Source organism: Oncorhynchus tshawytscha, linkage group LG13 (assembly GCF_018296145.1).
Source record: "Oncorhynchus tshawytscha isolate Ot180627B linkage group LG13, Otsh_v2.0, whole genome shotgun sequence".
NCBI lineage: Eukaryota > Metazoa > Chordata > Actinopteri > Salmoniformes > Salmonidae > Oncorhynchus > Oncorhynchus tshawytscha.
This window is the reverse complement of record NC_056441.1, coordinates 83,657,727-83,671,057: the sequence shown is the minus strand read 5'-3', so window position 1 is coordinate 83,671,057 and position 13,331 is coordinate 83,657,727. Positions and strand designations below refer to the sequence as shown.

The following is a 13,331-nucleotide window of genomic DNA, read 5'->3' as shown; positions in this document are numbered from 1 at the left end:
GGAGAGAGATGGGAGAGAGAGGGGGCAGGGAGGGGGAGAGAGAGGGAGAGAGAGGGGAGAGAGGGGAGAGAGAGAGCAGGGAGGGGGAGAGAGGGGGCAGGCAGGGGGAGAGAGGGAGAGAGGGGGAGAGAGAGAGAGAGAGAGAGAGAGGGGAGATAGGGGAGTGAGGGGGGGGCAGGGAGGGGGAGAGAGGAGAGGGGCAGAGAGAGAGAGAGGGGCAGGGAGGGGGAAAGGGGAGAGAGAGGGGCAGAGAGGAGAGAGAGGGGCAGGGAGGGGGAAAGGGGAGAGAGAGGGGAGAGAGGGAGAGAAGGGAAAGAGACGGGGCAGGGAGGGGGAGAGAGAGGGAAAAAGAGGGAAGAGAGGGGAGAGAGAGGGGGAGAGAGGAGAGATACAGAGAGAGGGGGAGAGAGAAGGGAAAGATGGGTGGTAGGGAGGGGGAGAGAGGAGAGAGAGGGGAGAGAGAGGGGGAGAGAGAGGAGATACGGAGAGAGGGGAGAAGGAGGGGAGAGAGATAGCGGGGAGAGGGGAGAGAGAGGGGGCAGGGAGGGGAGAGGGGAGAGAGGGGGCAGGGAGGGAGAGAGAGGGGAGAGAGAGGGAAAAAAATAAAAAATATGTCATGACTGTGTGTGAGCCATGGGATGTGGGGGCTCCCCTCTCACTTTCTCAAACACACACATGTAAACGCAACACACGCACATATGCACACACACCACTAAAATATGGCGGCTACAAAGAAATTTGGTATTTTTATGCAATCAACTGCCAACCAAAGCACAGTGCCCTGTCTTTCCACACTCTCTTACCAAGCGGAAAACAAGCAGTGATTCTGGGAAATGCCTCCACTAAGACCTACTGGTTGATGGCAGGGGAGTACCATGTTCTCCACTCCTGTTAACACATTCACATTTTTTATTGAACCTTTACTTAATTAGGCAAGTCAGTTAAGAAAAAAGTATTATTTACAATGACGGCCTACCCTGGCCAAACCCAAATCACGGCCAGATGTGATACAGCCTGGATACGAACCAGGGACTGTAGTGACGCCTCTTGCACTGAGATGCAGTGCCTTAGACTGCTGTGCCACTCGGGAGCAAAGGGAGCTACGGGCCTGACACTGGGGGAGGGAGGGGAAGGGGGGAGGGAGAGAAAGGGAGAGAGAGGGTGATGGAGGGGGAGAGAGGGAGAGAAAGTGATAGAGGAGGAGAGAGAGAGAGAGAGAGAGAGGAGAGAGAGGGAGAGGGGAGAGAGAGGGTGATAGAGGGGAGAGGGAGAGAGAGAAGGTGATACAGGGAGAGAGAGGGAGAGAGAGGAAGAGAGAGGAAGATGGGAGAGAGGGAGGGAGAGGGGAGAGAGGGAGAGAGAGGAAGAGATAGGGGGAGAGGGGAGAGCATGAGAGAGAGGAAAAGAGAAGGGGGAGAGGGCGAGAGGGAAAGAGAGGAAGAGAGGGGAGAGATAGGGGGAAAGAGAGGAAGAGAGAGGGGGAGAGAGGGGAGAGAGGAAAAGAGAGGGGAGAGAGGGCAAGAGGGAGAGAGAGGGAGAGAGAGGAAAAGAGAGGGGAGAGAGGGAGGGAGCGGGAAAGAGAGGAAGAGGGGAGAGAGGGGGAGAGGGAGAAGGAGAGAGAGGAAGGGGGAGAGAGGGGGAGAGGGAGAAGGAGAGAGAGGAAGGGGGAGAGAGGGGGAGAGAGAGGGAGAGAGTGGGAAAGAGAGGAAGAGAGAGGAGAGAGGGGGAGAGAGAGGGAGAGAGAGCGGGGAGAGAGGGGAGAGAGAGGAGAGAGGGGGAAAGAGGGGGAAAGAGAGGGAGAGAGGAAGAGACAGGAGAGCGGGAGAGAGAGGAAAAGATAGGGAGAGAGAGAGAGAGAAAGAGAGGGAGAGAGGGAGAGAGGAGAGAGGAAGAGAGAGCGAGAAAAGAGAGGGAGAGAGAGAGGGGAGAGATGGGGGAGAGAGGGAGAGGAAGAGAGAGGGGAGCGGGAGAGAGGGAAAGAGAGGAAGAGAGGGGAGAGAGGGAGAGAGAAAGAGAGAGGGAGAGAGAGGAAGAGAGGGGAGAGTGGAGAGAGAGAGGGAGAGAGAAGGAGAGAGAGAGGGAGGGAGAGAGGGAGAGATGAGAGAGAGCGAGAGAAAGAGAGAGCGGGGAGAGAGGGAGAGAGAGAGGGAGCGAGAGAGAGAGAAGAGAGGGAGAGAGAGAGGGAGGGAGAGAGAGGGAGAGAGAGGGAGAGTGGAGAGAGAGAGGGGAGAGAGATGGGAGAGAGAGGACGCACGTCATTACATTCATCTTCCTGCCATTGCGCAACATCCACTTAATCCCCAGTCCCCCAATCACTGTCAATCTGCCTCACCTTGAAACAGTATAACCATCCCCAAAACCCTGTAATCATCTCTACCCCTGGCCAGAGGCTCCATGCCAATGGTCACAAACACCCTCATAAACAACCGTAAACACATCCTGGCGGCCATTTTAGAGAGAACAGGAGATTCAGAGGGATGTTTTCCTGAGATCCACTCGGAGAAGATAGGAGTGCGGAATATCAGATTCAGTGTTGGAATCAGCAGGCGCACCCCCCCCCATCTGGGCCTTTAGCGGGACCAGGGGGCTTGTTACATTAAGAGAGAGGAGGACATTTTGTTCCAGATCTCATCTGCAGAGGGAGCAGAGGAATCAGTGTGCTGGTCCAATCAGGAGGCAGGGAGACAAAGAAAAGGAGGAAGCAAAACAGGTTGCATTATTTAAACCCTCTCTGGCTCCTAACTGGAGCATGACACGTTTCTGCTGCCCAGAAACATTTAACACACACACCACACACACACACACGCACACACACACCTAGGACACACACAAGCTACTGCTGGAGCGAATCGGTTTGCAGTATTGTCAGAACAATAACAGAGGAGTGATTGGAGCTGAAGGGCCAAATCGTTCGGCCTCTCCTGGGAAGTGTGCGTGTGTGTCTGTGTTTGCATGTGTGTGTGTAAGTGTGTGTATGTGTGTCTGTCTCCCGGAAAGAGCAGAATATTGCTGCGAATCCGCATTTATCCTGTCACTGTGGGGTTTTGCCTTTTCATAACTTATAGGGGAACATGCCAATCAATAATGAAACACAAGAGCTAGTTTGTTGAGGTAGAGAGGTAGGGAGGGAAGGAAGGAAGGAGTTTGTTGAGGGAGGAAAGGAGAGAGAGAGAGAGAAGGCTGGAGAGAGTTTGTTGAGGGAGGGAAGGAGAGAGAGAGGAGGCTGGAGAGTTTGTTGAGGGAGGGAAGGAGAGAGAGAGGAGGTTGGAGAGAGTTTGTTGAGGGTGAGAAGGAGGATACAACATACCTCACACTGCTTCACAAGGTGTTGGGAGTCATATAATCACTAGGTAACATGTCTCTCTCTCCATCAATCACTCAGGATTTATCGTTGAGAGGAATGGAATGGATGACCTCAGCGGAAAACTCCAGAACAGGTATGTTTCAACATGTGTAACACCCACCTCCACCTGGGTGAGGCCATTTTGTACCAGAACTCTCACCAGAAGTCAGTTATGACGGTGGAGAGGTGAAGTGTGACTCACTATTGACCAGTGGTTAAATTGAGCCAAAGCTATCCAGAACAGGCTCCTGTTCCAGCACCTTAAGGGCCCCAAAAAAGTATGATAAAAGTATGATAATCCAAGATTAGTGTTAAGGTTATGGTTAGGGTTATGGTTAAGGTTAGGGTTAAGGTTAGGGTTATGGTTAGGGTTAAGGTTAAGGTTAGGGTTAAGGTTATGGTTAAGGTTAGGGTTAAGGTTATGGTTAGGGTTAGGGTTAGGTTAAGGTTAGGGTTATGGTTAGGGTTAGGGTTAAGGTTAGGGTTATGGTTAAGGTTAGGGTTATGGTTATGGTTAGGGTTATGGTTAGGGGTTATGGTTAAGGTTAGGTTAAGGTTAGGGTTATGGTTATGGGGTTATGGTTAAGGTTAGGGTTATGGTTAAGGTTAGGGGGTTAGGTTATGGTTAAGGTTAGGGGTTAGGGTTATGGTTAAGTTTAGGGTTTAAGGTTAGGGTTATGGTTATGGTTAGGGTTATGGTTATGGTTAGGGGTTAAGGTTAGGGTTATGGTTAAGGTTAGGGTTATGGTTAGGGTTATGGTTAAGGTTAAGGTTAGGGTTAGGGTTATGGTTAAGGTTAGGGTTAGGGTTATGGTTAAGGTTAGGGTTAAGGGGTTAGGGTTATGGTTAGGGTTAAGGTTAGGGTTATGGTTAAGGTTAGGGTTATGGTTAGGGTTAGGGTTATGGTTAAGGTTAGGGTTAGGGTTATGGTTAAGGTTAGGGTTATGGTTAAGGTTAGGGTTATGGTTATGGTTAAGGTTAGGGTTAAGGTTAGGGTTATGGTTAAGGTTAAGGTTAGGGCTATGGTTAAGGTTAGGGTTATGGTTAGGGTTATGGTTAAGGTTAGGGTTATGGTTAAGTTTAGGGTTATGATTAGGGTTAGGGTTATGGTTAAGGTTAGGGTTATGGTTATGGTTAGGGTTATGGTTAAGGTTAAGGTTAGGGTTATGGCTATGGTTAAGGTTAGGGTTATGGTTATGGTTAGGGTTATGGTTAAGGTTAGGGTTATGGTTAAGGTTAGGGTTAGGGTTATGTTTTTTATTATTATTATTTTTATTTCACTTTTATTTAACCAGGTAGTGTCACGCCTTGGTCTTAGTATTTTGTGTTTTCTTTATTTATTTGGTCAGGCCAGGGTGTGACATGGGTTTATTTTGTGGTGTGTTTTTGTATTGGGGTTTTAGTAGGTATTGGGATTGTGGCTGAGTAGGGTTGCCTAGGAAAGTCTATGGCTGCCTGAGGCGGTTCTCAATCAGAGTCAGGTGATTATCGTTGTCTCTGATTGGGAACCATATTTAGGTAGCCCGGGTTTCACTGTGTGTTTGTGGGTGATTGTTCCTGTCTCAGTGTTTTGCATTTCACCAGATAGGCTGTATAGGTTTTCACTTTCCGTTTGTTGTTTTGTAGATTTAGTTATTTCATGTATCGTTCATCTTCCATTAAAGAACATGAGTAACCACCACGCTGCATTTTGGTCCGCTTCTCCTTCGACGGAAGAAAGCCGTAACAGAATCACCCACCACACCAGGACCAAGCAGCGTGGTGACAGGCAGCGACAGCAGAAGCAGCGAAAGGAGGAATGGACATGGGAAGAAGTTTTGGATGGCAAGGGTTGTTACACTTGGGAGGAGATACTGGCTGGAAGAGATCGCCTCCCATGGGAACAGGTGGAGGCACTTAGGAGAGCAGAGGCAGCCGGAGAGAGGAACCGACGATACGAGGGAACGCGGTTGGCAAGGAAGCCCGAAAGTCAGCCCCAAAAATGTATTGGGGGGGGGGGGCTCAGGGAGAGTGTGGCAGAGTCAGGGTTCAGACCTGAGCCAACTCCCCCTGTTTATCGTGAGGAGCAGCGATCACAGGACTTCTGGACTTGGGAGGAAATATTGGACGGAAAAGGACCCTGGGCACAGCCTGGTGAATATTGACGCCGCAAAGAAGAACTGGAGGCGGCGAAAGCGGAGAGGCGCTGGTATGAAGAGGCAGCACGGCGACGCGGATGGAAGCCCGAGAGTCAGCCCCAAAAATGTGGGGGGGCTCACAGGGAGTATGGCTACGCCAGGTAGGAGACCTGCGCAAACTTCCTGTGCTTACCGGGGGGCTAAAGAGACCGGGCAGGCACCGTGTTATGCTGTGGAGCGCACGGTGTCTCCAGTGCGGGTGCATAGCCCGGTGCGGTACATACCAGCTCTTCGTATTGGCCGGGCTAGAGTGGGCATCGAGCCAGGTAAGGTTGGGCAGGCTCGGTGCTCAAGAGCTCCAGTGCCACCTCCACACACCAGTCCTCCGGTGGCAGCTCCCCGCACCAGGCTTCCTGTGCATGTCCTCGGCCCAGTACCACCAGTGCCAGCACCACGCACCAGGCCTTCAGTGCGCCTCGCCTGTTCAGCGTAGCCAGAGCCTTCCTCCTCTACAGTGCTGCCGGAGTCTCCCGCCTGTCTAGCGCTATCAGAGTCTTCCTCCTCTCCAGTGCTGCCAGAGTCTCCTGCCTGTTCAGCGCAGCCAGAGCTGCCAGTCTGCATGGAGCAGCCAGAGGTGCCAGTCTGCATGGAGCAGCCAGAGCTGCCAGTCTGCATGGAGCAGCCAGAGCCGCCAGTCTGCATGGAGCTGCCAGTCTGCATGGAGCTGCCAGAGCTGCCAGTCTGCATGGATCAGCCAGAGCTGTCAGTCTGCATGGAGCAGCCAGAGCTGTCAGTCTGGATGGAGCAGCCAGAGCTGCCAGTCTGCATGGAGCAGCCAGAGCTGCCAGTCTGCATGGAGCAGCCAGAGCTGCCAGTCTGCATGGAGCAGCCAGAGCTGCCAGTCTGCATGGAGCAGCCAGAGCTGCCAGTCTGCATGGAGCAGCCAGTCTGTATGGAGCAGCCAGAGCTGCCAGTCTGCATGGAGCTGCCAGAGCTGCCAGTCTGCATGGAGCAGCCAGAGCTGCCAGTCTGCATGGAGCAGCCAGAGCAGCCAGAGCCACCAGTCAGCCAGGATCCGCCAGTCAGCCATGATCTTCCAGATCCGCCAGTCAGCCAGGATCTTCCAGATCCGCCAGTCAGCCAGGATTCGCCAGTCAGCCAGGATCTGCCAGAACCACCAGCTAGCCAGGATCTGCCAGAGCCTACTACCTGCCTGGGCTTCCTCTCAGTACTGGGCTTCCCCTCAGTGCTGAGCTTCCCCTCAGTGCTGAGCTTCCCCTCAGTGCTGAGCTTCCCCTCAATGCTGAGCTTCCCCTCAATGCTGAGCTTCCCCTCAGTCCCGAGCTACCCCCCAGTCCCGAGCTACCCCTCAGTCCCGAGCTTCCCCTCAGTCCCGAGCTTCCCCTCAGTCCCGAGCTTCCCCTCAGTCCCGAGCTTCCCCTCAGTCAGCTTCCCCTCAGTCCCGAGCTTCCCCTCAGTCCCGAGCTTCCACCTCAGTCCCGAGCTGCCCCTCAGTCCAGTGGGGTCCTTGGTGAGGGTTATTAGGCCAAGGTCGGCGGCGAGGGTCGCCAATCAAAGGACGCGTTACAGGGGGACTAAGACTTGGTTGGAGTGGGGTCCACGTCCCGAGCCGGAGCCGCCACCGTGGACAGACGCCCACCCGGACCCTCCCCTATGGGTTTAGGTGTGCGGCCGGGAGTCCGCACCTTGGGGAGGGGGGGTTCTGTCACGCCTTGGTCTTAGTATTTTGTGTTTTCTTTATTTATTTGGTCAGGCCAGGGTGTGACATGGATTTATTTTGTGGTGTGTTTTTGTATTGGGGTTTTAGTAGGTATTGGGATTGTGGCTGAGTAGGGTTGCCTAGGAAAGTCTATGGCTGCCTGAGGCGGTTCTCAATCAGAGTCAGGTGATTATCGTTGTCTCTGATTGGGAACCATATTTAGGTAGCCCGGGTTTCACTGTGTGTTTGTGGGTGATTGTTCCTGTCTCAGTGTTTTGCATTTCACCAGATAGGCTGTATAGGTTTTCACTTTCCGTTTGTTGTTTTGTAGATTTAGTTATTTCATGTATTGTTCATCTTCCATTAAAGAACATGAGTAACCACCACGCTGCATTTTGGTCCGCTTCTCCTTCGACGGAAGAAAGCCGTAACGGGTAGGCTAGTTGAGAACAAGTTCTCATTTGCAACTGCGACCTGGCCAAGATAAAGCATAGCAGTGTGAACAGGCAACACAGAGTTACACATGGAGTAAACAATTAACAAGTCAATAACACAGTAGAAAAAAAAGGGGAGTCTATATACATTGTGTGCAAAAGGCATGAGGAGGTAGGCGAATAATTAAAATTTTGCAGATTAACACTGGAGTGATAAATTATCAGATGGTCATGTACAGGTAGAGATATTGGTGAGCAGAAAAGTAAATAAATAAAAGCAGTATGGGGATGAGGTAGGTAAAAATGGGTGGGCTATTTACCGATAGACTATGTACAGTTGCAGGGATCGGTTAGCTGCTCAGATAGCAGATGTTTGAAGTTGGTGAGGGAGATAAAAGTCTCCACCTTCAGCGATTTTTGCAATTCGTTCCAGTCACAGGCAGCAGAGAACTGGAACGAAAGGCGGCCAAATGAGGTGTTGGCTTTAGGGATGATCAGTGAGATGCACCTGCTGGAGCGCGTGCTACGGATGGGTGTTGCCATCGTGACCAGTGAACTGAGATAAGGCAGAGCTTTACCTAGCATGGACTTGTAGATGACCTGGAGCCAGTGGGTCTGGCGACGAATATGTAGCGAGGGCCAGCCGACTAGAGCATACAAGTCGCAGTGGTGGGTGGTATAAGGTGCTTTAGTGACAAAACGGATGGCACTGTGATAAACTGCATCCAGTTTGTTGAGTAGAGTGTTGGAAGCAATTTTGTAGATGACATCGCCGAAGTCGAGGATCGGTAGGATAGTCCGTTTTAATAGGGTAAGTTTGGCGGCGTGAGTGAAGGAGGCTTTGTTGCGGAATAGAAAGCCGACTCTTGATTTGATTTTCGATTGGAGATGTTTGATATGAGTCTGGAAGGAGAGTTTACAGTCTAGCCAGACACCTAGGTATTTATAGATGTCCACATATTCAAGGTCGGAACCATCCAGAGTGGTGATGCTGGTCAGGCGTGCGGGTGCAGGCAGCGAACGGTTGAAAAGCATGCATTTGGTTTTACTAGCGTTTAAGAGCAGTTGGAGGCCACGGAAGGAGTGCTGTATGGCATTGAAGCTCGTTTGGAGGTTAGATAGCACAGTGTCCAAGCATGGGCCGGAAGTATATAGAATGGTGTCGTCTGCGTAGAGGTGGATCAGGGAATCGCCCGCAGCAAGAGCAACATCATTGATATATACAGAGAAAAAAGTCAGCCCGAGGATTGAACCCTGTGCCCCCCCCCATAGAGACTGCCAGAGGACCGGACAGCATGCCCTCCGATTTGACACACTGAACTCTGTCTGCAAAGTAATTGGTGAACCAGGCAAGGCAGTCATCCGAAAAACCGAGACTACTGAGTCTGCCGATAAGAATATGGTGATTGACAGAGTCGAAAGCCTTGGAAAGGTCGATGAAGACGGCTGCACAGTACTGTCTTTTATCGATGGCGGTTATGATATCGTTTAATACCTTGAGCGTGGCTGAGGTGCACCCGTGACCGGCTCGGAAACCAGATTGCACAGCGGAGAAGGTACGGTGGGATTTGAGATGGTCAGTGACCTGTTTGTTGACTTGGCTTTCGAAGACCTTAGATAGGCAGGGCAGGATGGATATAGGTCTGTAACAGTTTGGGTCCAGGGTGTCACCCCCTTTGAAGAGGGGGATGACTGCGGCAGCTTTCCAATCCTTGGGGATCTCAGACGATATGAAAGAGAGGTTGAACAGGCTGGTAATAGGGGTTGCGACAATGGCGGCGGATAGTTTCAGAAATAGAGGGTCCAGATTGTCAAGCCCAGCTGATTTGTATGGGTCCAGGTTTTGCAGCTCTTTCAGAACATCTGCTATCTGGATTTGGGTAAAGGAGAACTATTCGAAAGGGGACTATTCGATGCTATTGCAGTCCGCCACAGGATATTTTTGTGCTGGTCGAGGGCAGTTAGGTCTGGAGTGAACCAAGGGCTATATCTGTTCTTAGTTCTGCATTTTTTTGAACGGAGCATGCTTGTCTAAAATGGTGAGGAAGTTACTTTTAAAGAATGACTGACCAGGCATCCTCAACTGACGGGATGAGGTGAATGTCCTTCCAGGATACCCGGGCCAGGTCGATTAGAAAGGCCTGCTCACAGAAGTGTTTTAGGGAGCGTTTGACAGTCATGAGGGGTGGTCGTTTGACTGCGGCTCCGTAGCGGATACAGGCAATGAGGCAGTGATCGCTGAGATCCTGGTTGAAGACAGCAGAGGTGTATTTGGAGGGCCAGTTGGTCAGGATGACGTCTATGAGGGTGCCCTTGTTTACAGATTTAGGGTTGTACCTGGTGGGTTCCTTGATGATTTGTGTGAGATTGAGGGCATCTAGCTTAGATTGTAGGACTGCCGGGGTGTTAAGCATATCCCAGTTTAGGTCACCTAACAGAACAAACTCTGAAGCTAGATGGGGGGCGATCAATTCACAAATGTGTCCAGGGCACAGCTGGGAGCTGAGGCGGTCGGTAGCAGGCGGCAACAGTGAGAGACTTATTTCTGGAGAGAGTAATTTTCAAAATTAGTAGTTCGAACTGTTTGGGTATGGACCTGGAAAGTATGACATTACTTTGCAGGCTATCTCTGCAGTAAACTGCAACTCCTCCCCCTTTGGCAGTTCTATCTTGACGGAAAATGTTATAGTTGGGTATGGAAATCTCAGAATTTTTGGTGGCCTTCCTGAGCCAGGATTCAGACACGGCAAGGACATCAGGGTTAGCAGAGTATGCTAAAGCAGTGAGTAAAACAAACTTAGGGAGGAGGCTTCTGATGTTGACATGCATGAAACCAAGGCTTGGTCGCCTAGAACGTTGGGGACAGAGAATAAAAGGAGCAGATTTCTGGGCATGGTAGAATATATTCAGGGCATAATGCGCAAACAGGGGTATGGTGGGGTGCGGGTACAGCGGAGGTAAGCCCAGGCACTGGGTGATGATGAGAGAGATTGTATCACTGGACATGCTGGTTGTAACGGGTGAGGTCACCGCATGTGTGGGAGGTGGGACAAAGGAGGTATCAGGGGTATGAAGAGTGGAACTAGGGGCTCCATTGTAAACTAAAACAATTATAACTAACCTGAACAACAGTATACAAGGCATATTGACATTTGAGAGAGGTTATGGTTATGGCTAGGGTTATGGTTAGGGTTATGGTTAGGGTTATGGCAAGGGTTATGGTTATGGTTAGGGTTATGGTTATGGCTAGGGTTAGGTTTTTATTTATTTTATCCGTTATTTTACTGAGAACACGTTCCCATTTGCAGCAACGACCTGGGGAATAGTTACAAGGGAGAGGAGTGGGAAGAATGAGCCAATTGTAAACTGGGGATTATTAGGTGACTGTGATGGTTTGAGGGCCAGATTGGGAATTTAGCCAGGTCACCGGGGTTAACACCCCTACTCTTACGATAAGTGCCATGGGATCTTTGATGACCTCAGAGAGTCAGGACACCCGATTAACGTCCCATCCGAAAGACGGCACCCTACACAGGACAGTGTCCTGGGGCATTGGGGAAAAAAATTAGACCAGAGGAAAAAGTGCCTCCTACTGGCCCTCCAACACCACTTCCAACAGCATCTGGTCTCCCATCCAGGAACTGACCAGGACCAACCCTGCTTAGCTTCAGAAGCAAGCCAGTAGTGGTATGCAGGGTGGTATGCTGCTGGCAAATGGTATGCTGCTGGGTTATGGCTAGGGTTATGACTAGGGTTAGGGTTATGGCTAGGGTTATGGTTAGGGTCATCTCCTCTCAGTGTTCCCTCAGAAAGCCTAATTCAATAATCATCTCCTCTCAGTGTTCCATCAGAAAGCCTAATTCAATAATCATCTCCTCTCAGTGTTCCATCAGAAAGCCTAATTCAATAATCATCTCCTCTGAGTGTTCCTTCAGAAGGCCTAATTCAATAATCATCTCCTCTCAGTGTTCCTTCAGAAGGCCCCATTCAATAATCATCTCCTCTCAGTGTTCCTTCAGAAGGCCCCATTCAATAATCATCTCCTCTCAGTGTTCCTTCAGAAGGCCCCATTCAATAATCATCTCCTCTCAGTGTTCCTTCAGAAGGCCCCATTCAATAATCATCTCCTCTCAGTGTTCCTTCAGAAGGCCCCATTCAATAATCATCTCCTCTCAGTGTTCCTTCAGAAGGCCCCATTCAATAATCATCTCCTCTCAGTGTTCCTTCAGAAGGCCCCAAGACAATGTTCACCTGAACAAACACATCCACTGAATGAAACCACATGCAGTGCTGGAAAAGCATGTAGTGCTTACACACACAGGCATATAGTGGGTTACCTAAGCGTGTTACCTACATGTGTTAGAGTTGACCCCCACATGAGATGGCTTGATACCAGAACATACTGTGATTAATAAGCTAAATAAACTGCTGTGACAGATTTTATGCTGTGGTTCGAAGCGTAACTATACAGGCATGCAGCTATGGGCCTGTTAACTGAGCTGCAGCTATAGGCCTGTTATCTGAGCTGCAGATATGGACCTGTTATCTGAGCTGCAGATATGGACCTGTTAACTGAGTGTTTATTGTCAATGTCACCCTAAACCTTATATGAGTAAGATTAGGTTCATATGAAAACTCAGGTTAATGATGATTGGGAATGAGGAATGTAAGGATCTGTTTCACTGTGTCCCTGTGTTTTGATTGATTATTTCTGGCAGGTGACTGACGGTTCATGATATGTGTGTGTGTGTGTGTGTGTGTGTGTGTGTGTGTGTGTGTGTGTGTGTGTGTGTGTGTGTGTGTGTGTGTGTGTGTGTGTGTGTGTGTGTGTGTGTGTGGACAGACCTAGCCAGGCTGACTAAGTGATTCTGGCTCAGTGAGTTCCGGCGTCTGTATCAACACTGCTGCACTGCCCAACACTGATGGAGAGATGGAAGAGAGGAAATAAAAGTTGACAATGACAGGAGAAAGGGGGAATGAGAGAGAAGAGGAGAGAGAGAAATTAGAGGGGGAATGAGAGAGAGGAGGCGGAGAGAGAGAAATGAGAGGGGGAATGAGAGAGAAGAGGAGAGAGAGAAATTAGAGGGGGAATGAGAGAGAAGAGGAGAGAGAGAAATTAGAGGGGGAATGAGAGAGAAGAGGAGAGAGAGAAATTATAGGGGGAATGAGAGAGAAGAGGAGAGAGAGAAATTAGAGGGGGAATGAGTGAGAAGAGGAGAGAGAGAAATTAGAGGGGGAATGAGAGAGAAGAGGCAGAGAGAGAGAAATGAGAGAGAGAAGTAAGAGTAGAAGAAAGGTGAATGTTGATGTCTTCTCACCTCACTGGTCAAGCCCACAGCTCTGTGTATTTTGACCACGTGTCCCAGCAGGACTGGGTACTGCTGACCCACAACCCTCAGCGCGGGCAGGAAAGGGGTCATGGAGGCGGGGCTAGCCTGTGACACGTCCACCAGTGCACCCAGTAGAGTCTCGTTCAGAGAGGCATCGCCTAGATAACCAACCAGGGAGGGCACCAGGGGGCTCAGAACCTGGGGGAGAGAGGAGGAGGGGGGAGAGAGGGGGAAGAGAGAGGAGGGAGAGAGGAGGGAGGGGGAGAGAGAGGGGGAAAAGAGAGAGGGGGGAGAGGATAAAAGCAGTGATCAGCATTGGGTTGAAGGATGGAAAAGAGGCTAGAAGGCGGTATGAGAGTATTCAGTATTTTATTAGGATCCCCATTA

General features: G+C 50.5%; 1 protein-coding gene across 1 annotated transcript in view; it reads right to left on the bottom strand.

Moving 5' to 3' along the window:
- Positions 1–13,331, bottom strand: part of LOC112246347 (ventricular zone-expressed PH domain-containing protein-like) — a 122,079-nt gene that overhangs the window by 57,630 nt on the left and 51,118 nt on the right. The window contains 1 exon segment of the mRNA XM_042296438.1: positions 12,933–13,142. Coding sequence (XP_042152372.1) covers positions 12,933–13,142 — 210 coding nt within the window.